Source organism: Cynocephalus volans, chromosome 18 (assembly GCF_027409185.1).
Source record: "Cynocephalus volans isolate mCynVol1 chromosome 18, mCynVol1.pri, whole genome shotgun sequence".
Taxonomy (NCBI): Eukaryota; Metazoa; Chordata; class Mammalia; order Dermoptera; family Cynocephalidae; genus Cynocephalus; species Cynocephalus volans.
Genome location: NC_084477.1, coordinates 16,842,518 through 16,869,131, shown reverse-complemented (window position 1 = coordinate 16,869,131; position 26,614 = coordinate 16,842,518). Strand labels below are relative to the sequence as shown.

Here is a 26,614-nt window from a genome sequence, read left to right as displayed (position 1 = left end):
TTGGGAGACCCCGGTCTGGGAGTTCGGGGCAAGTTAAAGCTTTCTTAGTTTTAATTTTGTCATTTATAAGATGCGACTGGCACCAAACCTGCAGGCCGTAGAGTTGAAGGCTTCCCTCCTCCCCTTACCCTGGCATCCTCTCCCCTCCCTCGTGACCCTGGCTTCCATCCCCCTCCCCCCCACTGCTCATTTTGGAATCCTAGGTATGCTGGGGCATTGGCCATGCTGGGCATCCTGCAGGTGGCACAAGCAGGTCACTGGTGAGCATGTCTTGTGCTGTATTGTCTGTAGATGCTCAGGGGACAGGTGGCCATGGGTCTTCATGCTCATATCCCTGGGGATTATCAATGTTTCCTGGGACTGGCATGTGCCATGATCGTAGCTCAGTGGGATCCTCAGTGCCTTGTGCTTTCTGTTAACACGACAAAGATCCCAGACCGTGTATGTTCTGGGAGGCAGAGCAGGACACGTGGGCCTGGGCAAGGCTTAGTTCCACCTGTCACATGGGTACTGGCAGCACCACGGCTGTGTCTGGTGCCTCCAGATTTTGCTCTGATGCCTTGTGTCTCTCTGGTTTGCGATGTGGCAGGGCCTGGGGGGGAGCACTGTGTGGGCCTGCCGAGTCAGGAGACACTGGCCTGGTCACTTGGCCTCTTGCAGGGCTTTCTGGAGTGGGGTTTCTCTGGATCTCAGTTGCCTTAACTATAAAAGGAAAGTTATAATTCCTGGTCTGGTTGACTCACATGGTTTTGGTAGGGAACAAATGAGACTAATGTACATGAAAACACATGAGTAGCAAAAGGGTATGCAGTGTAACATAATATTGAACATTTTTATCACAGTTGTTATGTGTGCCGGGGGGGCTGCTCTAAGCTGCCTACATAGAGTAGTTTAGTTTAATGCTATTATGGCAACCCTATGAGACCCTTCTCCATTTTACTGATAAGGAAACAGAGGCACAGAGAGGTTTAGTAACTTGCAGAAGGTCACACAGCCAGCAAGTGGTACGTACAGTCAGGGTTTGAGCCAGGCAGTGAGGTGTCAGCATTCATCCTAGGTCCTATTCCTCCAGCACATCTGGGAGGGGAACACAGAGCCTGGTGTGGGGGACACCTCACGCAGGCTCCTGTAATCCACTGGCTGGGGGGAAATGACAGCCCACATGGTGCCACGGCAGCTGTCCATGGTCTGCAGCAGCGGGTTAGGCACGCAGGGACGTGGAGAGCTCAGGCAATGAAAATCCTGTGTTCAGTGAGTCCCTGGAATGAGTGATTGGATCTCATTTCGAGGCCCGCTGTGGGATTCCAGTTTCAGATCATTTGCTTTCCACGATGGAAGTGCCCACGTGCCAAGAAAGACCAGGAGCCACCATGGTGGTGCCTGTGGTTCCTGCCGACTTGCATCAGGGCACAACCACACCGTGCCAGCTGCCCTGCTGGATGGGGGTGCTGAGAGCCTGCGGATTTCTGTACCATCATGGCAAATGCTTCCCAAGGATCACCAGGACTTTCACACTGGGTTGGCCTGGCACCACTGAGCCAGCGTCTGTCTTTGTCAGGTGCATGCTGAGATGCCCTCTAGACCTAGGGCTGTCCTCCAATCGCAGCTCCCACCAGCCAGGGTGGCCGTGTGCTCATGGTGCCCTCTTCTCTGCCCCTAGGCAGCCGGGACTGCTTGCCACTGGCAGCGGCCCCCTGGAGGTGGCGGCTGGCATGGAGGCCGGGCTACATGAGAAGTGTGTCTGGGCCCAGGATCGGGTTCCTCTCCCCGGCTGCGGGCATGCCGCTCTGGGTCCCAGGAGTGCGTGTGGAGAGGAGGCCCACCGCTCCGAGTCCCGGGCCCGCTGGTGCAGCCTTGACCCGGGAGGCCAGTGGCGAGGCCCCTCGGTGGGGAGCCCAGTCTCCAGGAGCACAACGGCCCCTGCTGTGATCCCTGTGAGAGGAACCACCCCACGCTTTGGGGTTCAGCTCAGAGCTGGCACCAGACTGCCCGATGGGCTGACCGGGCTGCGTGGCTGCAGGGATGTGGGGCGTCGGGAGGAGTTTTCTCCCATGGACGGTCCTGAGGCCCCTCCTGACTCCCAGGATGCCTCTGCCTCAAGCTTCGGCTTCATGCAGCTCTCGCTTGGTCCTGCTGGGGAACGTGGAGAAGCAGAAGGCTGCCCACCCCCCAGAGAGGTCGAGCCCCCCCTCCAGAGCCTCCCAGGAACACGACCTGAAGCCGCCAGCTTGGACAGGCCCCCCCGAGGACCCATCGAGAGTCCTTCAGTCTCATGGCCACTTGCGGCTCAGCAGGGAGCAGCTCCATGCCAGAGCGCGAGATCTTTCAATACTGGACATGGACACCGGCTCCTACTGCTCCCCGGATCCCTCGTTGACTGGCTCCAGTGGTGACCCGGGTGGCGGCTCGGGGATGCCCACTGTTGGGACACCCTGCTCAGGATGTGGGAGCTTATGCTTTGAGACTGCCTGCTGAGCAGCTGGAGGCAGCTGGAGGTCAGTGTCTCCTCCGCCTCAGCCCATGATTGTCATGAGCTCAGATTAGCGCTGGGCAGAGGGCAGGGAGCCAGGGGTGCTGGGCTGGGCCGATGTCCCCCTGGAGGCTGTGGCAGCTCCTTCTGTGGCCGGCTGCAGAAAGAGACTGGAGTTCATCTGTCTCCTCTCTTTCCCTTTGAACACAAATCTGCTCTCCTTTCATCCTCTCTGTCACTTAAGGGCTCAGATTTGCACGCCGGTGGGCTGCAGGCTCCTCTGCAGCCCCTGGCCTAGGCAAGATGTGGCTCGCTCAGCCTAGCTCTACTTTGAAATGGCAAACCGAGCAGGGGCGGAGAGACTTAGCTGGCTGAGGTTTGGAAGGGGTTGACAGATGTAAAAATGGGGACGCCTTGCCTTGGGGTGATCCTGATCTTCACCTGCATTTCCTTCACTCACTCCCTTCCATAGACTCAGGAGACTTGGTGTCTGGTCGGTAAACCTCCCAGGCCCTCGGTTCTCTTAGAGATGACGTAGGAGTATTCTGATGCTCAAATGCGAATGAGGGGCTTTGGAAATTAGGACAAGCTGGGTACATGTGACGTTGCTGTCCACCCAGTTACCCAACAGGTGGGTATAGCTGGGAGCAGGCAGGCATTTTCTACCCCCAAAATGCCAGAGTAACCCAGTTTGAGATACTCTGTGGCTGACCTATGGGGCCGTGTGGCTCATCCCACTGAAAGGCTGTGTTTGGATTCTGGTGTGTGTGCATGTGTGTGCACGTGCATGTGTACATGCGTGTGCCAGTGCTCATGTGCATGTGAGTAGGGAAATTGAGCACGCTCCCATCAGGCGTGTGGTAGGAGCATCTGGAAATGCGAAGTTCACGGGCATTGCCTGCAACCGCATCTCATGTGCTGCCGGCTCTTTAGGGCAGCTTGATGTTCCTGGCCCGTCCCTGTTTGCCCTGTTCCGGCCCTCAGGGATCTCAGCCCAGCCCTGCGATGTACAACTCAGGGAGACAGTGAAGCCAGTGCAGATACAGGTCTCTGCACCCCAGCAATGCATGGAATCCTTTGGTTAGACATGTCCCAAACCGATGCCGTCATCTTCCCCACAAACCTGTCCTAAAGGGCCTTATTAGTGATAAACATTTACCGATTTGAAGGAGTAGAATCCAGTCAGTCCCTCAGGGCAGGCACTACAACCATCTCCTACACCTCTCTCTCCCTCATCCCCACAGCTGGCCGGTCTCCAAGCCCTCTCAGTCCTACCGCTAACCTGCCTCTCAAGGCCATGGCCACTGCCCTGGCTTATGTCCGAGCTATCTTTCACCTGGATTTTGGAAGAGATTCTTGAGGCAGCTGCCTTCCTCTGGGGTCTGTCTTCTCCAGTTACCCTCCGTGTGGCCAGCAGAGTTATTATCTTCCTGCAACACTGGTGTTATTCCCTGGCTTAACACCTCTGGAGGCTCATTGCTGCTGTCAGGATAGCATCTGGGTTCCTTTTCCTGACATTCAAGACCTTTCCCAACCTGTCCCCAGCAGCCCCGGCACCTTACTCCTGCTGACTGCAGCCATGTGGTGCTGAAGACACTGGAAAGCCGTGTCTCAGGCCTCCGCTCACGTTTTCCCTCTGCCCGGAGTGCCCTTCCTACAGCCAGTGCCACCCCACCCTGCCCCCATATCCGGTGGTCTCTGGGATTCCCTGTGCTGACTCCCCTGGGATAAGTCTGAAAGTCCGTCTTTGCTGGAAGCACGTGCCCATGTCTTACACCCACGCCACCTGCCAAGCTCCCTTTTGGCACAGTTCCAAAGCCACCTCTTAGTGAGGCTCTTCCTACCCCTTCTAGAACAAGAGCATCTCTCCTCCCTTTTCGCTGCTGTAGCACGTTGGACACGCCTGTTACAGCACTCAGCCCTTCTAATAATAATTTGCTCGTGCGTCCAAGTTCCCCATGCAACCACGAGCTCCCCAACCACAGGTCACTTCTCTTCGAAATAATTAATCTTGTTAAGACGGGCCACACATAGCTGATGGACGGACTTCTTGGGTTGAGCATCCGAGGCAGAAGAGAGTCTGAGAGGCAGACACACAAAGGACAAAAACGCTAAGTAGAGTTGACATTATCGCACTTTTCCAACTCCAGATGTCGATTTTCAACATGGCACTTCAGAGACCTTTAGAACAATCTCAGTAACGTGTCTGCGTTTCTCCATCTCAGAAATCTGAGTTTTGAGTGAGGCAAGGCAGAAGTTAGAAGGCTGCTACGAAGTCCAGCCTCCCTCCCTCCCAGATAGCCAAACCAACAGAAACTCACCTTGGCAGCCGTTCCCCTGTTGTCTGCAAGATGTGGCCCTCTGGGTTCTGGTAGCTACGATAATTTCTTTTCTCCTTTTGACTCCTTTTACCCAGATATAGAGATCACATCCTCCTGAGAACCCAGAGCTCTGGATACGCTGGACCTGGGAAGCCTCCGTGCCCAGGGCTCACCACACTCCTCTCTCAACCACCAGCTCCCTGGAGGGCCTGGGGGCTGAACTTCCAGGGGCTGTGGCTTGACTCACCTTTTGCAGTTCATGAGTTTTAGTTTTAGCAAGAAACTCAACCAACCTAAACACCTCCCTTCCTGTCTCTTTTCTTGTTACCCAAACTCAGCTTTTAAAAAGCAAACCATTGGCCGTAACCTGTTGCTTTGTCTCCCACAGATTTGTTACCCCTTTTCCCCTGGGTGACAGAGTCACCAAAGATTACCCAAAGCCCATCTCTTCTGAGCAATCAGAAGCCCCGAAAAGGGGTTAATCTCCTGGAACCCTCAAGAGTGAGGCATTCCTTCCATTTGGGAAATTAACCACGAATTGGGGTTCTCTTCCCACATTTATTCTCCAGACCAGCAAGTTACAGGAAGAGAACATAGGTGGGGTTTTTTCTAAGTACAGTTTAACAAGTTTAACAATAGAAGCTGGTAACATTCAGTAAGACAAGCAAGGTGACATTCTATAATGCAATTAAGTCGATCCACTAACAAAAGCTTGATTTTAGCAAATATTTTCTTCTTACAGCAATTTCCCAGTATCTTCACATATCCATCAGTACCCTGTCTGTCTTTGAGCCAGCAACGTTGCTGTGTTACAATTCTTTATCTTACAACAGAGACTATAGCCTGGGGAAAATTTCCCATCCTTTGCAAGGTCAATATTTGAAACTGCGAGGCTTTGGAAAACCAGGCCCTATGAAGTACATTTGTTTTATGCATACTCCACAATAACCCACTCGAAGGTCATTCCTGGGGAGGAAATGTGTGGTTGCTGCTGGATCCCCAGTGAGGCTTGCATGCAGGGTGCCATGTTGGCCACATACTTCCTGTGCCACTGGGATGCTTGAGGGGGAGCCCTGTGGCCCATGGGCTCCTGCTGGGGCATGTGCTGTTCCACAGAGCTCTGCAGTGTGGGGGGTTAGTGGGACAACCTGCGTGGGTAGCCTGGTGCTTTTGCTCCTAGCTGTGTGACCTTAGGCAATTCACTTGGTTCTGGGGCTCAAGGTGCTCCTGTATAACATGGGGATAACAACAGTCCCTACCTCATCAGATTAGGATTAAATGTGTTCACATGTGCACAGTGCTCACCAAGCACGTACCCAGGACATGCCCATTATTATTTTTAGAGAAATAACTCCCACTAAGAATTTGAGCTGAAAGAAAACTAAGTTCTCCCTTCTGCCCACACCTTGAATTACACTTGCATCTTGTCTCAAATGATAGGATATGGACAACATTTATCTGTGGTTTAAGTGTCATTGTCTATGGTAACTCAACAGGGGATGCATGACGCTATCTGCAATTATTTGAATGTCTGTGGTGTGCAGAGAATTGACTTCATTCACAGTAGTGCAAATGACAGGAGGAACTTTGTCCAGGGCGTGGGACTCACAGGAAGCAGATTTTCTTTCAACGGGAGGAAGAAAGAACCTCCTGACTGGGAGTTGCCCACAGTGCAGGCGGCTGCTTGGGGAGGCAGCTTTTGCCATTGGGGTTATGCAGAGGCCCAAGATTACTCACTGGGGATATGGGTGAGGCTCTCAGGACTGGGCAGAAGGCTGAGTTAAGGATCTTCAAAACATCCTTTGAAAGATTGGGATTCTAGTGTTCTGGGGCCTTGTATGGAAAATATAGGAAAATGATCAGGGCCCCTCGGATGTTCAGAATCTTGCCAAGCATTTGATATAAATATGCCCCTGTGCTCAGGTGTTCTTTGGCTATTGTCTACTGTAATGGCTTGTGTGCACCCAGGTGTCCTGTGTTATGGATTTAAGTATAAAGGATGAGTGGCTCTGATCTATGGGGTCCTCTGCCCCCAGGATGCCCCCCCGGGGGGGGGCTTGGAGAGGCCACTACTGCTGCTGGAGGCTGTTGCTGCCAGTGTCCCCAGGATGCCCTGAGAGGCCACCACCACTGCTGCTGCTGCTACTGCTGAGGACTGAGCTCGTGTCATCCGCCAATGGCTCCCAGGATCTTTCCCAATTACCTAGTGTAGACCTGCATATGAGGGGTCTGGGGACCCAGTCTGTACAATGGGTTTGAAGGGTCTGAGCCTTAGCCCTGACAATACAAATGAAAACTTAGTGTAACCAAAATAATGAAATGTTTTGGTTTAGTTATGAAATGCCTAGCCATACAATTAGTGTAGCTTATGGCCATAACCCTACAACTAGTGTAGTTGTGTAGCTTTACAGGCCTTTTTGATGTTATATGTTAATTCCTTAACCTCCTCTTCCTTCTATTTAAATAAAAATGCAAATCTCAGGAATTTAAGTTTCAGCTCCTTTTAAAACATGGTTGATCCTCAGGATTCCTGGATCTATATTTGCAAATTCGCCTACTTGCTAACGTGTACTGGCAACTCCAAAATCGATACCCACAGCACTTTCATGGTCACTTTTGGACATGCACAGAGCGGCAAAAAATTGGTCACCTGACGGGCACGTTCCCAGCTTGGGCAATGCTCTGCCGTCTCACTTTGGCTCCTGCACTGCCAACAAGTGTCCTTTTCACGGTCTGTTGAGTGCTGTGTTTTTCACATTTTTGTGCTTTATTTTGGGGGTGATTTTGCTGTGTAAAATGGCCCCCAAGTGCACTGCTGAAGTGCTGTCTGGTGTCCTAAGTGCAAGAAGGCCGGCATGTGCCTCGTGGAGAGAACACGTGTGTGAGATGAGCTTCGTTCAGGCGGGAGTTATATGACACTGATCATGAGTTCAGTGTGAATGGATATTAAATAAGGTGTCTTTGAAAAAACACACATAGGACATGGGTACCTACTGCTGGGTTGGTGAAAATGCTGTGACCAGAGGTTCGCAGGAACCTACCCTGTATTTCCCCTAGGAGCAGTGCTGTCGTACTCCCTAATTCAGTGTTTGAGGTGACTTTATACACCAGAACTACCATGAGTAATGAGCTGCCTGGGGACACTGTGGGGGTTACATGGGATTGAGAAAACCACAACTGGACCAGATGCCAACAGGCAAGCAGAGCAGGGAAGTGTGGCGAGCTCTGCAAGGTAGCTCCCTCCACCCCCTGCAAGGTCGTGGAAACTGGAAGTAAAGAAGCTGCCTGCCTGGCATGGGTGTGGCACGTGTGGGACACACACACGAGCTTCTGGCAAAGGTGGACTTTCAGACGTATCCCAGGGCCATCCGAACAGTGAATTACAGAGACCGCTGGATAAGGGGGCAGGGCAGAGTGGCACTGGCCGTGAGTGAATTCTTGTTTGACCTTCTTTCCTATATTTCTTCTAGTTCAGTTCTAGTAAGTGCTTAACAGTGTCACCATTTAGGTGTGGCGTTGGTAATGATGCAGCATTATATGGCAACTAAACCATCTACATGGCCTTTCTTCTATCCCTAATACAGAGGACTACATGACTGGTAAAGTTCGCAGTTGTAATATGGAGCAATTCAAGGACAGAGGGGCCACTGTGATCACTCATTCATTCACTCAGACATTTCTCACCGAGGACCGCTAGTACACAGCCTCCCACCAGGCTTTGGAGATTGTTTTGGTTAGGACGGGCTAGTAGCAAACTGCAACCCTACATCAGAGGCTCAACACAACGAAACTGTGTTTCTTGCTTATGTTTCATGTGCCACAGAGGATTTTGGGGGCCCAGCTCTATGGGGTCATTCAGGAACCCAGCCTTCCCCATCAGAACATGTGCCCTCTTAGGCACCGAGACAGTGAAAAGGACGGGAGGGAGTCCTACACGAGCAATTCAGTGCTTCAGCACAGAAGTGACCCCATCACTTCCACGCACCCCCATTTCCAATCAGAACAAGGGGGAGGCAGGTGTAATCGTTCCACGTGGCTAGAGCAGTGGAGACTCCAAGGGAGGGTGACCACCAGCCTCTTCTATACAGATATAGAATAGCTCCTGCCCTGCGGACACTCAAGGTCGAATGGAGGGCACAGACAAAGCAAACAAAACAAAACGAAAGATGGCTCTAACATGGTGTGATGCCTCCCAAGACAATTTCTTGCAACTTCATTCTTCCAGTGGCTCTGACCGAAAGCCTCGGCATCGGTCTGACACCTTTGACACTCACCTGTGATTTCTTAGCAAAGCCTGTTGGCTCGATCTTCAACCTGCACCTGCTGAATACACCCAGAATCAGACCCCTTCTCGCCATCTCCCTGCTACCTCTGTAGTCACTCTAGTCCCCACTCCCTCGTCTCCAGCCAGGCTTATCCCATGGCCCCCACCTGGCCTCCCTCTGCCCTAGCCCACGGCATCCAGAACAAACCTGGTAAAACATCAACCGCATCACATGCTCTTTTGCCCCAAACCCTCCAGGGGCTCCCCGGGACCTCCTCGGGGTAAAACCAGAACTTGTAGGTGGTCTTCACGTCTCTTCTCCAGGCAGTCCTCAAGACCCCTGTGACATCAGCTTCCACAGCTTCCCTCCATCTGCCCCGTGCCCGGTGGTCTTGCTGCTGTCCCTGTGCAGTGCCAGGAGCCTTCAGCCCAGAGCCTCTGCACCGACTCTTCCTCCGGGCAGCTCATGGTTCACTCCCTTCACACTTTGATGTCTCTGCTTGAATGTCACCTTCTCAGTGAGGTTGCATTTAAAATCGCAAGCCCACCTTCAATCAGCGTTCCCGATCTCCCTTCTGTAGGTCTACATTTTTCTTTTTTCACAGCACTAATCACTTTCTAAGGCGCCACAGAACTTACTTATGACCTTTATTTATTTATTCTGTCTAGAATGTAAGTCTAGAGGGCTAGGAATTTTGTGCTGTATCCCCAGCACCTCAAACAGTGCCTGAGACCTAAGAGGCACTCGGTCAGTATTTGTTGAATGTATCTATGACTAGTAAGTACAGGTCACAGTGGCGGTGTAGAGAAAGGACACAGCACAGACTGGGGGAGGGACACTGAGCTAGGTGTGGGGAGAGATTTCAGGGAAGAAGTGCAAATCCACGCACTGACGTCAGGCATCCGTGAATCCATTGTCAGGAAATCCCTGGGCCTCCTGTTAAGAAGGAAATTAATTATGAGTGAGCTTATTAATAATCCTCAGGTGTGTGATTGGGCCCCTGAGTCCATATGTGGGTTTTCTATACTGGAGGGTACTTGAACCTCGGGACTTCTCGGAGGTTCTGTGAGGGCCTTCCTGGCATTCTCCCCAGTCTTGAGGACCCCCTGCTAAGCTTACGTTTGTGCTCCTCTTCTCTGGGTTTCTCTTCCAATTTTGGAGTGTTTACCTTCATAATCTTAATGTGACTTTTAGAACAGAGACCATGTGGTCAGGAAATCCGTATTCCTTCTCATTACACATTTCTTCATGCAGATGAGGGCCCAGTGTGAAGTTTTCGTTTAAAATAACATTCTAACTTTTTATGTGGATATTATGCTCAAGTTACACTTTTTCTTTATATAACCTGTTTTGAGAAACTAATGCATCTGGCATGGGAAAAAATGTACATTTGTGGTTCTTTGCTTTTTAAAAAATTTTTTAAGGGAGAATAAAGAAGTTCAGTTTTGAAATAGTTTCTAAGTGTTCTCAGTTTTCATAAAATAAGTCTGCTCAGATGCTATCGTAATTTGGTTTTCATTTTCCCCCTTCAACATAGGTCAAATCCTTGAGATTAAGGCTTCAGAAACTTCAAGAAGCAGCAGTCGAAAAGGAGAATTATGATAAAGGTGAGTTTTAGTTTGTTTATTTCTTTTTTTCCTGTAATGTTTCGCTTCTCTTTCCCTCCTTCTGGACCCCAAATGAATCGTGCGGTCTGTTCCTCTGATCGTCTCCACTGCAGACAGCTGACTGTCTTGGATTTCAAATCTTTATAGGCATTAATCCTTCAGGTTATAAGTATGACCTTATTGATTGCCCAGAAACGCTTGCAAAAGTGATATTAACTCCTCTTCTGCCTGCCTGTAGTGCGATACATCTATAATTCATTCATTCATCAAAACATATTTGTTGAGCACCTACTGTGTGCTAGGTAGCACGGCAGGCAACAGGAAAGTAAGGCAGACATGGTATCTGCCCTTGTGATGCTGGTCAACGTAGGTCCTCATGAGGCTTTGTGACTTCACACTCTCTGGGACCAGAGAGGGCAAACGGGGTGAATTCGAGAGACGTCAGCCTGTGCCAAAGGGGTCACAGGCATCAGATTTCCACATACGTGGCCCAACATACTCAAGACAGAAAGGGGAAGTTGCAACATGAGGCCAGAAGACAGAGGAGTTGGTCAGAGGCCAGGAAAACACTGAAAAGGAGGCGCTGAAATAGCAGCTGGGCCAGCAGTAGGTGAGGGTTGGCAGGGGCTGAATCGGCACAGGGTAGACCGAGTCAGAGGGGGCTTTCAGGGGTGGCTGGCCTGGGAAGACTCATGAGGACTTTAGATGCTGATAATAAGACCTCACACCCGCTGCTGCTGGGTGTGGGGAAGAGCGAGCGTTTAGAGTGATTCTCGAGTGCTCGCAACACCTGCAAACTTGACAGATGCTCCTGGAGATGACCGAGGCCAGCACCCCCAGGACTGGGCTGGACATGGGATGTGGAGTCACGGTTCCTCCGGACACTGGTGAGCCTTAAGGCTCAAGCCTTCCACCTTGCTGGCCCATGTTCTGAATACGTCGCAGACCACTGGGATCAGGGGACTGTAGGAATGAGGTGTGCAATTTCCAAAGGAGGTTGGAAATCCTGTTCTAGGAAGGTCCAGAGCTGCTGCTGTCTTGTGTTCTCGTGACACACACCACAGAGGTTGGGTTTATAAAGTGACAGGGCGTGGGAGGAGGGGCGAGGGACCGGGGGATGGAGGCAGGACTCTCGACTCCCCCACTCTTTATTTCCTAGTGAGGCGGTGGGTGGGGGGTGCCTGAGAGGAGGCGGGTCTGGGTGAGGGGTGTACCCTGCACTGCGAACGACACGTGCTTCTGCAGTGCCCTGTGACTGCATTCGTCAGTCTTCTGTTACCTGTCTGAGTCCTGGCCCCTCTGCCTTTAATGACGCAGCTCTCGGTGGGCCTGGTTTTCTACCTGTGTCCTAAGCTTTGTGTTACGCCTTCTGGATCAGGAGCGATGTGGCCCACAGACAAAACCCACCTCCAGGTCCCAGCCTGCTGCAGCTCTGTGGGCCTGGCTCTCTGTGGAGGAAAGCCCTGCACCAGAAACTTCTGGATTTGGTTCTCTCCGTGGGTTTTCATTAAACGAAGACCTCGCTTCTTTAGTCTTTTGTCCAAACAACCCTGAAACACCCAAGGGAGCGAGGTTAGATAGGGCCCACCTCCGCAGAGAAAATGAAGCGCATGCACCTTTATTTAGTGTTTCTGCCCGGTTTTGTTCTTGTCTGTTGTCACTGCCCACTGAGTCAGTTCTGGTGTTTTCACAGCCTTGCAGGTGGCTGGGGTGGATGTTTCAGAAGGTTCTGGTCCAGGTCCACAGAGCTGCAGCCGGCTGGGTCCCGGAGGTGGGTTTTGTCTGTGGGCCACATCGCTCCTGATTCAGAAGGCGTTGTGGGGTAGAGAAACACCCTGGTAGGCTCCCAACACACTGAGTCACAACCACCGTCATTCTGTTTGAATCCCCGACACCCACAAGCCTGGTTCAGCGTGTGGAAAGGTGAATGTTTCTGCAAATGTGCAGGGTGCCCGGCCCGTGGCAGGCGGGTGCTCAGTGCACGTGCGTGAGGGTGTTCAAAAGTGACTTGCTGCCTGAGTGCAGAGAGGCCTGGGGCCAGCCAGAAGGAGCAAAGAGACAGCATCCTGCCACTTGGAGATGGGACATTCCCAGCTCACCCGTGTGCCCAGGATGGTGGGGCGGGGGGAGGGCGGGCAGGGAGAGTTTTTGGTGTAGAAGTTGGCTCATGTGAAAAACATCTGCTGAGCATCCGATGCATGTAACAGCACCTCTCAGACTTCAATGCAGACATGCATCACCTGGGTGGGTAACTGGTTAAAATGCAGAGTCCGATCAAGGAGATTGGGGTGGGGCTGGAGACTCTTTTTCTAACAAGCTCCCAAATGATGCCCACACTGCCAGCGGCCACCCTTCGAAAAGTGCAGGGAGATAAGGGCATCAGCAGTTTCTTTTCTAAACATATGCCAAGTACCGTATCCCCAGTATTCTCACCTTGAGGAGTGTGCAGTCCAGGAGGGCAGGTGGTGCAGTACACGGTGGTGACAATGCAGCTGCACATAACATGTCTCTTAAAATAAGGACAGATTAAGGGGTCCCGAAAAGGGAGAAGTTATTTCTGCTAGAGGTTGGGGTGGCGAAGGGTCAGAGCGATGGGGAGTGGAGGTTTAGATGGGCCTTTGGGAGTGGGTGTGGGGCGCTGGAGGGATGTCCGCAGAGGCAAGGAGGTGGAAAGGCACGTCGCTACTGGCCACCATCCAGAAGTCTGGTCGTCTCGAAATGAGATTGAAACTGGATGTTTTCGGACATGGGTCACATGGGTCCAGTGCTTGGATGGGCACCCAGTAGGTGATTGATAAACTCTTGTAAATTGATCCCCACGTCATTGAGAACATTTGGACATCGCTCAGGTGGAGAATTTGTGGTCATGAGATTTGTTGCAATAAGATTTGAGTGTGATTTCCTTTCCCGTCCAGTTTATCCAGGGTTACTAATAAACGTTCAGAGAATGGGTGAGATTTTAGTGCTCTTCATGTGAACTTGCTTCCGTGCCACCGTGCTCTGCCTGCGGGAGGAATCTGGCCCAGTCCCAGAAGTTCTCCAGGAGAAGCTAGGGTGTGACTTTGTCTCCCTTGGTTTTTGTTGTTTTTCTCTTTCTTTCTCGTTGCACTCATAAAAATAACTGTGTTCCAGAGAAAAGAGTAATTGGCACGGAATAGAAAGCTCCATGTTTTATCTCATCAAAGTGCTGGCAGATTTACTCGCTCATGCCCTGTGGGGAAACCTTCTGGGGCTCTGATTACATCTCTCCTCACTAGGGAAGTAAAGCTAATATTTCCTTATCTTCTCACATAAGGCTGGGAGGGCTTATTTGCTTGGGGTCTTTTTCCAAGGGGTTCTATCAGTTCCATGGCATTAATGCATGTCCCATGCTTGTGGTCAGCTGAGGGACAGGTCTGAGACCTCGGGGTCCTATGGGGAGAGGCCATGGCCCAGACGCTGGAGACGGGCACGGGGCTCAGGGTCATGGCCTGGAGGAGGAAAGGGCAGTGTGGGTGACGATCTCCCACCAGGTCACTCATCCAGAGGTTCCTGCACTGGTTTGTACCCCGTGTCGTCCCCCGTCTGCCCATGTCCCAAGTGAGTGAGGAAGGGTTGTGGGGAGGAAGCAGTGACATCTGAAGGGCTCAGCACTTCAGTGTGCCACGTAGATGTGGCCTTGAGCACTGCCAGCGTCACCCCGCGCGTTTAGAGTTTCCTTCCTGGAGGGAAAGAGGCCGGCCCCGAATGAGTTTCTCCATCCCTTGTCTTCACCAATATGTATCATGACAGAATTCTAGAATGGCACACACTTGAGGCAGTGAAGGAAACATGATCACAGCAGAGGCCGGGCATAAAAACACCAGCGTGAGAACAGCTTCCGTCGAAATGACCATAATCGCAGCTTTTCTGAATTCTGTCTCCCACAAGGTGTCTCTCTCTGTACTTGCTCTTGGTGATGGTGTTGAAGATCGCCCTTCCTTCCTTCCTTCCTCCCTCCCTCCCTCCCTGGAAGTTCTCCAGGCGTCCTGGAGCCTCCCGTTAGAGCCAGGTCCCCTGCCTTCTCTTCATGGAACCATGCCTGTGGCCGAGCCCTGTGAAGACCCGCAGGTCCCTCTTGAGTGCAGAGTGGAGCGAGCACGGTGGAGCCACCTCCGGCCACCTTTGCATGCTCAGCACTGCCCGAGTGAGCGCAGTGGGTGCCAGTTCAGCGTCCTCGGTGCAGGAACGCTACTCCAGGCAGCCTGTACCGTTCCACTTTCCGAGTTAGAAAGTGGCCGGCTTGGCATCTGCTCGGACACACAGTCCAGCAGCCCCAGCACTCAAGAACTGCAGAGAAAAGAGCGGCCCTGGCATGCCTGGGAACACGCACGTTCCTGCCTCCAGCTCCCTTGAACGTGACCCTGCACCCCCTGCACTCCGGGGTTCCAGAACAGTCTAACTCCTGAACCCTTCATACCCACGAAAAGTGCCGACACGTATGCCTGCAGACACAAACGAGTGACGCTAAGAGTCACTGCGGACAAAGATCTCCGCCCTTAATGTACAGAATCATAAATTCTGTAAACAGGAAAAGAAGCAACCAGGGGAAGTAAATGGTCTTTTGTACCTGTCCCCTTTCTACAAAGTGTTGGTTTTATTGTGCAGCTGTCGCAGGTCTGCTCCCTGCTGGGCACTTTCCCTGCATCATCGGATCACGTCCCACTGTCACTGTGGGAGGAATGGTCACTGCACAGTTTCCAGCGAGGCCACCGGAGCTGCTCAGAGAGGACCTGTGGTGTGTTCCAGCCGCCTCCCGCGTCGCCTCCCTTCCCTGCTGGGCCTGGAGCATTTTTTATCCCAGTGGGGAAGACTAAGCTTTGTGGAGGTTTGAGGGCAAAACGTAGCTAGGAAGTTTCCGAATTCTGCGAACTCTCATTTACACGACAGCCAGCACAGGAGCACATGAGCCCTCTGCACCGGGATGCACCAGAAAAACTTTCCATGGTTTTATCCAAAAAGTGAGGCTCGTAGGAAGTCAGCACTTGTGTTATTTCGTTTTAATCTTCAGCATTATTCTCGGAATAGTGTGAGCTTGTGTCTATCTCCTATTTCAAGTAAATAGTTAAAAATTGGTAGATGAGCTGTCCATGAAGACACACACGACGTGGACAGAGAATGCGTACAAAATGGCATTTATTTAACTGTTTACGGGAGGATTTACCATCCTGTGGGTTAAGGGCCAAGACCTTAGCCAAGGCCGCGTGCGCATCACCCGTCCGTGTTTGCAGGTGTGTCAGCATTTTTCACGGGTGCTCAGGGAGCGGTGGGTCCCATGACACCTACTCGAGATTTGAGCTTTGAGCTACCTGCACACGACACTTCCTTCTCGTTCTGAGCACAAGACGTGGTCCCAGCGGGCCGCCTTTCCTCTTGGGTGTCCCTTCTGGGCACACCGAGCTTCTTTTAGGTCTTGGTGGGATTTCTTAGACCTTCTGCAGCTCTGGAGGAGGACGCACAGTGGCGTGGACGTCCCCTTCTTGAGAGTCACATCCTAGTATGTTCCTCCCTGGGAATGAGACCAGGCTGCTTTGCCTTCCCCGACCATGAGGAAATCGGTGTCTCCTGCAAGGATCGCATGGAGCGTTGTCACTCATGAAGCAACCCAACAGCTCCAAGGTTAGACGTGCGGCTGCACGCGCCACACGAAGCCAGACCAAACCACACCTTTCCTGTCCTCTCCCTCCTCTCCCTAATGAGTGCTTAGATGGAGCTGGGCACACTTCCCGCTGGCTGAGCCGCAGCAGGCGCTCGTGCTAGGGGTGGACACCACAGCTCACTCTCTGTGTATCTGCCTGGGAGAATCTGCAGGTGACAGCTTCTCATGCTGTCTGGTTGTGCAGCCGAATGTCGGGCAGGACGCCCCTCCTGCACGTGGAAGACCGTTTTGAAGATGCTCGTTGGTTTTCTGTGTTCCTGCCACCCTCCTGGGGTGGCTGAGAGGCCAGCTGGGACCCCAGGCAGGCACGCTCACCCAAGGGGATGCTCCACCTGGGCCCCAGGAATGCAGCTGCTCCGCAGAAGGTGGCCAGACAAGAAGAGGTGGTGACTCCGACCATCGGGGCCAGTGCCCAGTATTGAGCAACCACCCTGTGAGGGCACTTAGGGCTTCAGAAACGTCAGGAACGTCACTTCTCTTCTCCAAGGTGTTCAGTCTTTCTCCTCTGGGAGGCTTAAACGACAGACATTTATTCTCTCACAGTCCTGGAGGCTGGAAGTCTGAGATCCAGACGTGGCAGGGCTGGTTCCTCGTGAGTCCTCTCTTCTTGGCTTGCAGACAGCGTCTTCTCCCTGTGTCCTCACACAGTTGTCCCTCTGGGTGTGCCTGTGTCCTCATCTCCTTGTCTTATAATGACACCAGTCAGGCTGGAGTAGGGCCCACCCATAGGACCTCATTTAAACTTAATTACCTCTTTAAAGACCCGAGTATCTCTAAATCCAGCCGCATTCTGAGGTGGTGTGGGTTAGGACTTCAACACACGAGTTTTTGGGCGACACAACGTAGCCCACAGCAAGCGTCGTAAAGGGCCCGGGGAAGAACTAAATATAAACACATCCAGGTGTTTCCACAGAAGTTTGAATAATTTGGTTTGACCACTCTGTGGTCATATGTAGACATTTGATGGAAAAGTTAACCCAAAAAAGTCAGATTTTTGCTAAGTATGTTGACCCACAGGTGAGCCTCGCTGTTTTTGGCATCCTGTTTTGCCCAAAGCTCTCAGGCCAGTATGTCATGGTAGCCCTTCCCATGAAGAACTATTTACTGAGTATTTGCCACGCTGTGGTGGACAAAAAAATAACGAGTGACAGATGACCTCGTTGTGCAGCCTGGTTGAAACAAAATATAAATAATACAAATGTGAAATTTCAGCTGTCGTTAGAATTGATGTTTATTTATTTTATTTTATTTTTTTTTTGATGTTTATTTTTGTGTAAGGACTGACTTCTTTCTAGAGGCAGGGACTCAACTTAAACCAGAACCAGCAGAAAAGAGGACTCAGTCTTTGGCATGAGCAGTGGTGGGCAGGGACGATCGAGGCTCGCAGAACCTTCACTCTTTTCTGTAAATTGTGGCTTATTTTTAACAACCCCTTATTTGAGTTATTGATTGCTGCGTGTGGTAGGCTGGAAAACGACCCCCACCCCCCAAAATATATCCACGTCCTACACCCTGGAACCTGTAAATGTTACCTTATTTGGAAAACAGTCTTTGCAGATACAACTAAATTAAGGATTCTTGAGATAAGGAGATATCTTGGGTCGCCGGGGGTGGGCTCGATGTGCCATCACGTGTGTCTGTATGTGAGAGAGGACATTGGACAGACAAAAGAGGGGGAGGTGACGTGCCACAGAGGCAGAGATTGGACTGAGGGGCCTGAAGGCAAGGGATGCCGGCAGCCACTGGAAGCCAGGGGAGACATGGAACAGATGTTCCCCAGCCTCTGGGGAGCACAGCCCTGCCGACACCTTGATTCCAGCCCAGGAAGGTGGGCTGGACTTCTGGCCTGAAGTCTGGAAGCGGCGCAGCTTACCTCTGCAGGCTGGGTTCAGGTGCCGTGCTGCTCACACACCTGGGCTCCATGCTGACTGTGTGCTGGGGTCTGTCCAGAGCCAGGGCTGGAGCACTTACCTGCAGCCTGTGCATGTGGCTTCCTCATAGTGTGGTGATGATGGGTTGCAAGGGCAGGACTGAGAGAGAGGAGGAGAGACAGAGAGGGAGAGATAGCGCGCACCACGCAGAAATTATCGCCTACCACGAACTAACCTTGGAAGTCAGTGGGCTCACTTTGGCTGCATTCTGTTCATTAGAAGTAAGTCCCTGAGGGTGACCATATTCAAGGGCAAGGTGATCAGACTCCATCTTCGTCGTGAGGAGAATCTAAAGAATTTGTGGGCATCTTTCACAACCACCAGAGACAGCCCTCTATTCTCAGGTGTTTTTATATTCCTTCCACATGCAAAATATGCTCCCTGCCTCCTAAGACCCCTCAGAAGTGTCCTGTGCGATGGCAGCAGGCTCAAGCTTGTGTCGGGATCTCCACGTCTGATTCAGGTCCGGGTGCAGTGGTGGCTCCTGGGCTGCGATTCCCTGAGCACAGCTTCCCAAGCACAGTTCCTGTTGATGGTCTGAACCCCTGTGAACGACCCAGCACGGGGGTGGGACGGCCGTAGGATCATTGCTACGGAGACTTGTTCAAAAAGGGGGGTCAGGGGGCACATGGCTGCCACCGGTCCATGGCAGTTCTGAAATCCAGCTGGGCACGTCCTGACGGTTCCCTGGTGAGATCAGCCCTGCTGCTGCGAGTGACTTTCCGTGGCACTTGGCTCTGTCCTGTGGCTTCTGGTTCTACAGTCTGAGGCTTTTCCACGGGAAGTAGCCTGAGTTCACAGCCAAGTGGTTTTAGCCTGTTTCCCTCCCATACAAGTTTGTGGGTCCAAATACTCTTTTTCATTCTGTCCTTCCTGTTTTTTTTCCAATTTGGTATACTTAAAAAAAAATTATTTATTGATTTATTTATTTTACATTCTAAGGTATTGTCGTGGAGCGTAGGAGGGGAGGGGGTAGGGGGATGAGGTGGGGTGTGGGGTGGCCTGGTTGTGGAGGGGGAGGGGCGTGGCTGGGGCCTTCGACTTCCCCCACCCTGGCTCAGGGGTCGGGGGCTTCTGGAGGTTGGTTGGTTGTCACTGGGGTCGGATGCTGACATTGGGGGGGTGCGTGGCTGAGGCCCTCAGGGTCTCCCCTCCAGAATTTGATGTACTTTTAAAAATGCCTCTTGGGTTTCATGTGAATCAACTTATAATCCATCCCAATTAGACAAACTCTTCGGTCCAAGGCTCTCTTTCTCAGGGGCCCTGAGAGGCTTTTGGGGTGGGCATGGGGAACCTAAGATTCTCAAAGGGCCTGCGATTGTTTAAAGGGTCTAAGATGCTCTTCCTTAAATCCTTCCGAGAGCCTGAAAAGGGTTTTACAGTTCGTATACCTGGCTTCATGTGTTCCTGGAGCTGCGAATTTTTAACGAGTATTTGTTTATATATTTACTTTTAGTTTTTTTTGTATTTTTCGCTGAGGTGTAATTTACATGTGATGAGATGAGCGGTGGAGTGTTGGGTGACTGTCTCTGCGCCTTGGGTGGGGACAGCTCAGCATGCAGTGCGCAGGGTCCTGGGACTGTGCAAGGAGACCCTGGCGTCGGTGCGTCAGCTCACTTTGTCCTGTTGTCTGTCCTTGAGTACCAGTTTGCTCCTGGGAACAGTAAGACCTATCCTGCTAGGGGGTGGAAGGTTAAATGCAGTGATGATGACCGTGAGATGCCTGTGCAGAGCCTGGAGGGCAGCTCCTGAAGAGCCATCTGTTTCCTTTTCTTTCTTTGCCCACCCCTCCCCGCACCTCGGGTAGTACCTGCTAGAAAACACTGTAAAGTGTGGGTGCTTCTGAGAAACCTCACGGCCAGCAGTTGGCATCAGTAGCACGCAGAAAGGAAGACGGAATGATCTGGCTTCTTAGTTTCTATTTGGCAATAAGAAGCTTATTTGCACATGGCCTGGTTTCTTTCAAGCTGCAACAGAATTTGGAAATGAGGTAAAGCAATACATATTAAAACATGCAAATGGTAACGAAGCCCACACAGCTTCCCGTCTTCCTATGGCAGGCTCTGTTTCTTCTCTGCTGTCTGAACGTCACCACCTTGAGTCTCTCATTTGCTGCCTGGTGCTCCGTGGCATGACATTGGATGACACTGAGAAAATGAAATCGAAACCCTGCTTGGGCTTTGAAAGAACTGGTGACCCTGGTTTTGAGGGTGGGAGGAGAGAATGGAAAGATGGAGGGAAAACAGGACGTGTATGGAGTACTAAAGACAAGACTGAGGAAGGACCGATTGAGAGCCTTCTGTTTTCTGATCATTTTTCTGTGGGCCTGTTCTGTTTTGTGACCTTCACCTTCATAGGCAGAGAGGGTTAAGGAGCAATTCCCAGATAACTACTCCATCTTCACATTTAAGACAGTCACTTCCAAACACGGAGTCCCTTTCCCCTCTGCACGTGGTGATGCTGTGGTGTTCCCCGCTCCTTAGCGGAGCTCCTTGCACCTGTGATGCATCACTGGACAGCTAATACGTTTTTATAAACTTCCCAGGCACTTAATTAAATTGCATCCTGGCTAATAAAACATCGACAGCGAGGACACTAGCCACACGTTCTGGATGGCAGAGAGGCACACCGGAAGGGAAGCTGGAGGAGCCTTCCCTCCAGATGTCCTGGGCTCTGCGGATTTCCTCCTCACCGCTCCCTCGCCTCTTGCTGGGCCCAGCTCCTGCTCCCAAGTCAGCGAGGCCTCAAATCACGCTGTGAATGCATTGGCGGCTCTCAAGGCCCTGTCTTGGGGAGATGAATCATGACTCACGTTTTAAAGTTGTCGAGGGGTATTTGAATAAGTGTCCTGCAAGACTTAGAAATAAAAGCCTTTATGTATATGAAGGTTCACCGAGGTCTTTGGTTGCCCCAGGGAGGTGGACTCTCGGCAGGACCGCAGGGCATCTCGTGGGCTGTGGGTGGGAATTTATGGGAGGGTCTGTTCTCCTCTGCTTTGGTGCTGGGGGCTGGGGCTCTAAGCTGATCATGAGGTCAGGAGCCTTGGTCCAGTTTGCTGACCAGAGGAGCTGTGTCCTGCCTCCTCTGCAGACTCTGCCTTGCTGAGCTGTAAGTATGGGTCCCACGTTGGCCCCTGGGGTCTTGCTTGTCAGCAAGGACAGGTAACCCAGGTGGACACTTCCTGCGCCTGCCCCGCCTGGCCCAAGAGCTGCTTTCGCTGTGCAGTTGCAAGAAAGGGGACCTGACCATGTGGCATCTCTTGATTTTCCAGTACCCTTGTGTAGGGTGTCCAGCCTGAGATCCAGAGCTACGTTTTTCCCACCGTCCCTCCCTCGGTTCCCGATTGTTGCTGCAGCTTGGCCTGGCTCCTCCTGCCCTAGGAAGAACCGGGAGTTGTCCTGGACGCCCCTGCTCTGGACACTGACGCCCTACATCGCTCAGATTTCGCCTGCTAAGTATCTCTTCCTTCTGCCCCCAGTCGCATCAGCTCTGCTGGACTCTTGCACGTGTCTCTTAGTGGGTCCCTGGCCTCCGTTCTCCCTGCCTCCGTTCACCTTCCACGTTGCAGCCAGTTTTCCTTCTGAGACGCGCTCACGACCACCTGTCGATGTGCTTTGGCTTCCTCAATGCTGAAGGGGCCTGCAGTGACACCACCGGCCCTGGCCCTGCCCAGCTCTCTAACTCCATTTCTTGCCAGTCCTTCCCACCCAGAACTTTCTCTTTCGTCCCTCTGCAGTTCCAGGAGCCTGTGTGCCTTGTCCCATACTGTCTGGCACCTCTGCCCGACGGACCACCCCCTTCTCCTGCTAGGACACTAGGACTTGGTACCAGTGGCCCTTCTTTTGGGTGCTCTGTGTATTCTCTGTCCTCACACATGGTGACTTTAATGTCACTGTTGGCTGTCCCCTGGGTTGGACTCCAGGCTTCCCAGGAAGAGAAAGGCCCTGTCCAGGTTTCCCTTTCACCCCAGTGCCTAGCTTAGGGCCTGTCAAGTAGCCTCTCGAGAAATGGTTGTCGGACGAACAAATGAATGTTCAAAACACATCTTATCTACAAATGATGGTTATTAGCACTGTTATCACGTTCTCAATAGTCGATAATTCTGCTAACAATAGCAGCACAAAGTATTAGTGCCTTTCAGGTCAACCTAGTTAAAAACCTGACAGCAAATTCAGGTTCTGCCATTTACTAGTGGTATAAGCTGGGGCAAACTACTTAATCTTCCCAAGCTTCAGTTTTCCCATCTGGAAAATGGACAATAGGGTTGTCTGGAGAATAAAACGGGTTGGTGCAAGCTAAATGTCTGCGTTGTAGAACACGCTAAATGAATGTCAGTTACTACAATTATGCTCACTAGGAAAATATGTGGATATCGTGGTTCTATAAAGATATTCTTTTTAACCTCCTGTCTTTGTGTTTCTCTGTTCCGATGTTTGCAAATGGGTTATTGTCTTAGATAACCTTCGAGTGCCTGGTTGAATGCCTTTTGAGAGTAAAGAGAAACCAGGAAGCCCACAGCAGAGGGACTTTTAAATATTTCACAGTAGACAAAGTTATTTTCCGTCACGGCAATAGATTGGGTGGAATGACCTTTACCAGCTGATGACAGTGATGTAGCAGAAGGGACAGTTTTCCACTTGACCTTTATACAATGTGCAGCTTGTCTCGTAACACAAAGTCAGTTGCAATTGACAGGCCTGATAGAACGCTACCCTGATGGGGGCTTGGCGTTGGGACGGAGACAGAAGCAGCCCCCGCCGGCTGCGGAACACGGTGACTTCATGTACCCGAGGGTGGCTTAGACATGACGACTCCCTAAGTCACTGCCAGAACATTTAGAGTAATTAGTTCCTCTGGGAGCTCATTCTTAGATGAGATTTGCTCATAATGAATTTTTATTGCCAAGGATTTGGTTTCTCTGCCCGCAGACTCTTTTGTCTTTGCTGGCTCCTTTTGCCTCCATCACAGGGTGTTTTCTTCTCACCTGTTCTAATGCTGCATTTTGCCTTTCTCTAAACTTTGCTGCCTTCCTTTAGTTTTCTGCCACTGGGTGATTTTTCCCTCGAGATTTTGCTAAATGAGAGCTAAAATGTGCACCTTGCAAGTTTGCTTCTGCTTCCGGATAGTCACGGGGCCGGAGTGGTTGTGCACAGCAGGTAGGAAATGCATCGCAGGTGAGCCTTGCAGTTGTGGTGGAGGAAACTGCTGCAGGTCGAGCGTCCCTAATCAAAAAATCTGAAACCCCAAATGCTCCAAGACCCGAGACTTTCTGAGCTCTGATGTGATGCTCAAAGGAAATGCTCATTGGAGCATTTTGTATTTCAGATTTTTGGATGACGGATGCTCAACTTGTATGTGTTCTGCAAATGTTTCAAAATCCTAAAACATCTGAAATTCAAAACACTTCTGGTCCCAGGCATTTCAGATAAGGGATACTCAACTGGTACTGAGAATCAGTCACCTCAGGTTGTCCCTTGTCCGGACACTAACCTCATTGATAACCACCTGTTCAGGAAGCCAGCGGAAGGGTTCCCTTTTCATCTGGGGTGCACAGTAAGTGTTGGTTCCAGTCATAAGAATTAAACATGGAAGGTGGGCGTGTCATTTTTGCACTTTTCCCAGCTATTGCCAGAGCCAGGTCTGACTGTCGTGATGTGAGAAATCACATCTTCGTCTGCTAAATGGGTACAGTAACCTCTGCCCTCCCTACCTCGCTGGGCTGAGGTGAGAAACGCTGGAGATAACCGAGAAGAAAGTTGTGCTAATCAGAACTATGTCAGCATATCAACTAGGGTTGTCTCTGGTTGGGGAGCTATGGATAATGTTTTGTGCTTTTTAATCTTTTCCACAGTACAATGAAGAAGAAAGTTTTTATGAGATTATGAGAGAAAAAAATAGAAGGAAATATACAGAAATATGCTTTGGAAAGTTAGAAATCTAATAAAACCCTCAGTACTACAGCTAAGAATTTGGCTTCAGGCTCCCAGTTAGTAAATCCCGCTGCGATTGATATTTTTTGCATATGTATGGCATCAGAAATCCACTTGCACCTTTGAAATAGGAGTCTGTCTATACCGAAACAGCAGAGGAAGATGTAAATCTTTTATTTTTCTTGAAGACCTTAATACAATATTTCATTATTCACTTAGGTCATATGGACTTGGCAACGTGGGGCAGGCCACACAGCTCGTCAGCATTTTTGAATCCATGTATGTTCTTCAGAAGGCCGGAAGGTGGTAATTTTCAAACTGTGCTCTGAGCAGTCCCAGAGGTGCCTGTGCAGAGGCCAAGGGGAGGCTCCATCGAGAGGTCAGAGAACCCTGGCTTCTATCTGTCAGTTGTCTGGTAAGACTTCATCTCAAAGAGGGCTCCGTTGCTAAGAAACGAAGCAAAACAAATGCAGCAAAAACCAAGAAGTAAGCAGAAATATTTGCAAAGCACTGCCAGGAGTAATGCCAAAAATGCCAGCTCAGAAACTCTGAGATGGCACAGAGAGGGAGGCAGAGGTGCCGCCCACATCCAGGTGTCTTTTTTGTAGGGAATGGAAGTTGACTTTGGAGCGTGGGAGAACACAGCACGCTGGGAGTGCTCAGCCTGGCGGGACCGTGGTCTCTGACCCTGACGGGGTCCTGCATGGCCAGGATGGCACTGCCCGGTGTGTCTGTGGTAAAACACGTGCCCCTAGTTGTCCACATGGGCACATGCACTTCCGATGAGCTCAGGCAGGAGGTTTTCCAGCATAAGCACCGGAGGGCCTCAGACACTGTCCTAGTCGAGGATGTTATTCTGTGCCCTTTCCACTTTGAGGGATGCATTCTCTTCTTGGCAGCTGGAACCAATTGCTTTGGATCCACCATGCAAGCCCCAACACCCTGAGCTGAACTCCTGTTAATGAAACTCCCCAAGTCTAAATAAAATGGAACAGATAAATAGCCACATAGTCAACCGTGACTCCTTTAGGCAACACGAAAAGAAAAGAGGCTCTGCTCATGCAGGAAAAGGGTGGCACCTCGTTTCTCTCCCCTCTTATCCTTCCGGGGCAGCAGCTGTTTGGATGCTGTTTTGGCCCTGAGAAAAGCCAAGTGAGCATTTCTGCCCACCCAGTGGCTTTCCCCACTCGTTCCCAGTCCTTTGTCAGGGCATAAGAAGCCACGGTTGTTCTGTATTTGAACAATCAGATTTTTGTAGGGGAAAAACTTCTACCCAAAAGTGAATGGAAAAACATGCTATGATTAATGTCAGTTATCGGAAGTAAAGTTGGGGGCCTTTAGGACCATACCTAGGGATCAGTCTCCCCTTGGTGGCAGTATGTCCTCAAGGTAGGCAGAGCCCCTGGCAGGAAGTGGCCTGTGCTGCAAACTCAGGTCTGTAGCAGGAGGACAGTCTTTCCCCTCTCTTCTAGAATTGTTGCTGGGAGGTCAAATGCACTTGCCGTGGACTTCCTCTCTTCACAGAACTTATTTCTGGTCCAGTGTGAGTGACAGTCCTTCCTTCTGTGCAGTCTCACGGTTACACGAAATGTTACATTTCTTATAGCATGTTGAGTGGAACTATCGCAGTCAGTTTTTCCCACTATACTCTCACAGCGCATTTCTGACTCCAGATCTGTGGGGTTTTCTCCCCACAAGCAACCAAGCAATCAGTTCCACAGCAAACACCAGCTGGGTGTCCTCGAATGCAACTCAGTTCCAACATAGGTGCAGGGCTCAGTCCCCAAGACTGCCTGCCACCCCCGATGCCGATCACAACCCTGGGTTGCTTTGCCTGTGCTTCTGACCAACTGGCTATACATTGGGGTTCCCACAACCCCATCCTTGGTTCGATTAATTTGCTAGAACGACTCACAGAAACCAGAAACACTTAGTTTACTGGTTTACTATAAAGGACATTACAAAGGCTACAGATGAGAGATGCATGGGACGAGGTGTGGGGAAGGGGCACGGAGCTTCCACGCCCTCCCTAGGAACCTCCTCTGGAACCCCCACACTATTTGGAAGTTCTCTGAATTCTGTCCTTTTTGGTTTTTATAGAAGCTTCATTGCACAGGCATGATTGACTAGATCACGGGTCGTGTGGTGATGACCTTAACCTTCAACCCTTCTCCCCTCCCTGGAGGCTGGGGGTGGGGCTGAAAGTCCCAACCCTCTAATCCCACCTTGGTCTTCTGGTGACCAGCCCCAACCTGAAGCCACCCAGGGGCTGCCCGCCACCAGCCAACTCATGAGCATACAAAAGACACTTAGCACTTTGGAGATTCCAAGGATTTAGGAGTCGTGTACCGGGAGGCTGTAAAGAAGACCAAATATAGACCTCACAGTATCACACCCGTCTATTATGTAAGAC

The 26,614-nt window shown here is 51.2% G+C and overlaps 1 protein-coding gene across 1 annotated transcript; it reads left to right on the top strand.

Annotated features, from left to right (window-relative positions):
- Positions 1-1,331: 1,331 nt before the first annotated feature.
- Positions 1,332-25,147, top strand: DISC1 (DISC1 scaffold protein). The gene is given in 10 exon segments (XM_063082914.1): positions 1,332-1,518; positions 1,607-1,798; positions 1,801-2,238; positions 2,241-2,321; positions 2,324-2,404; positions 2,407-2,495; positions 10,594-10,663; positions 23,785-23,895; positions 23,898-23,909; positions 25,101-25,147. Coding segments are annotated over 10 exon segments (1,308 nt in total).
- The last annotated feature ends 1,467 nt before the right edge of the window (positions 25,148-26,614 follow it).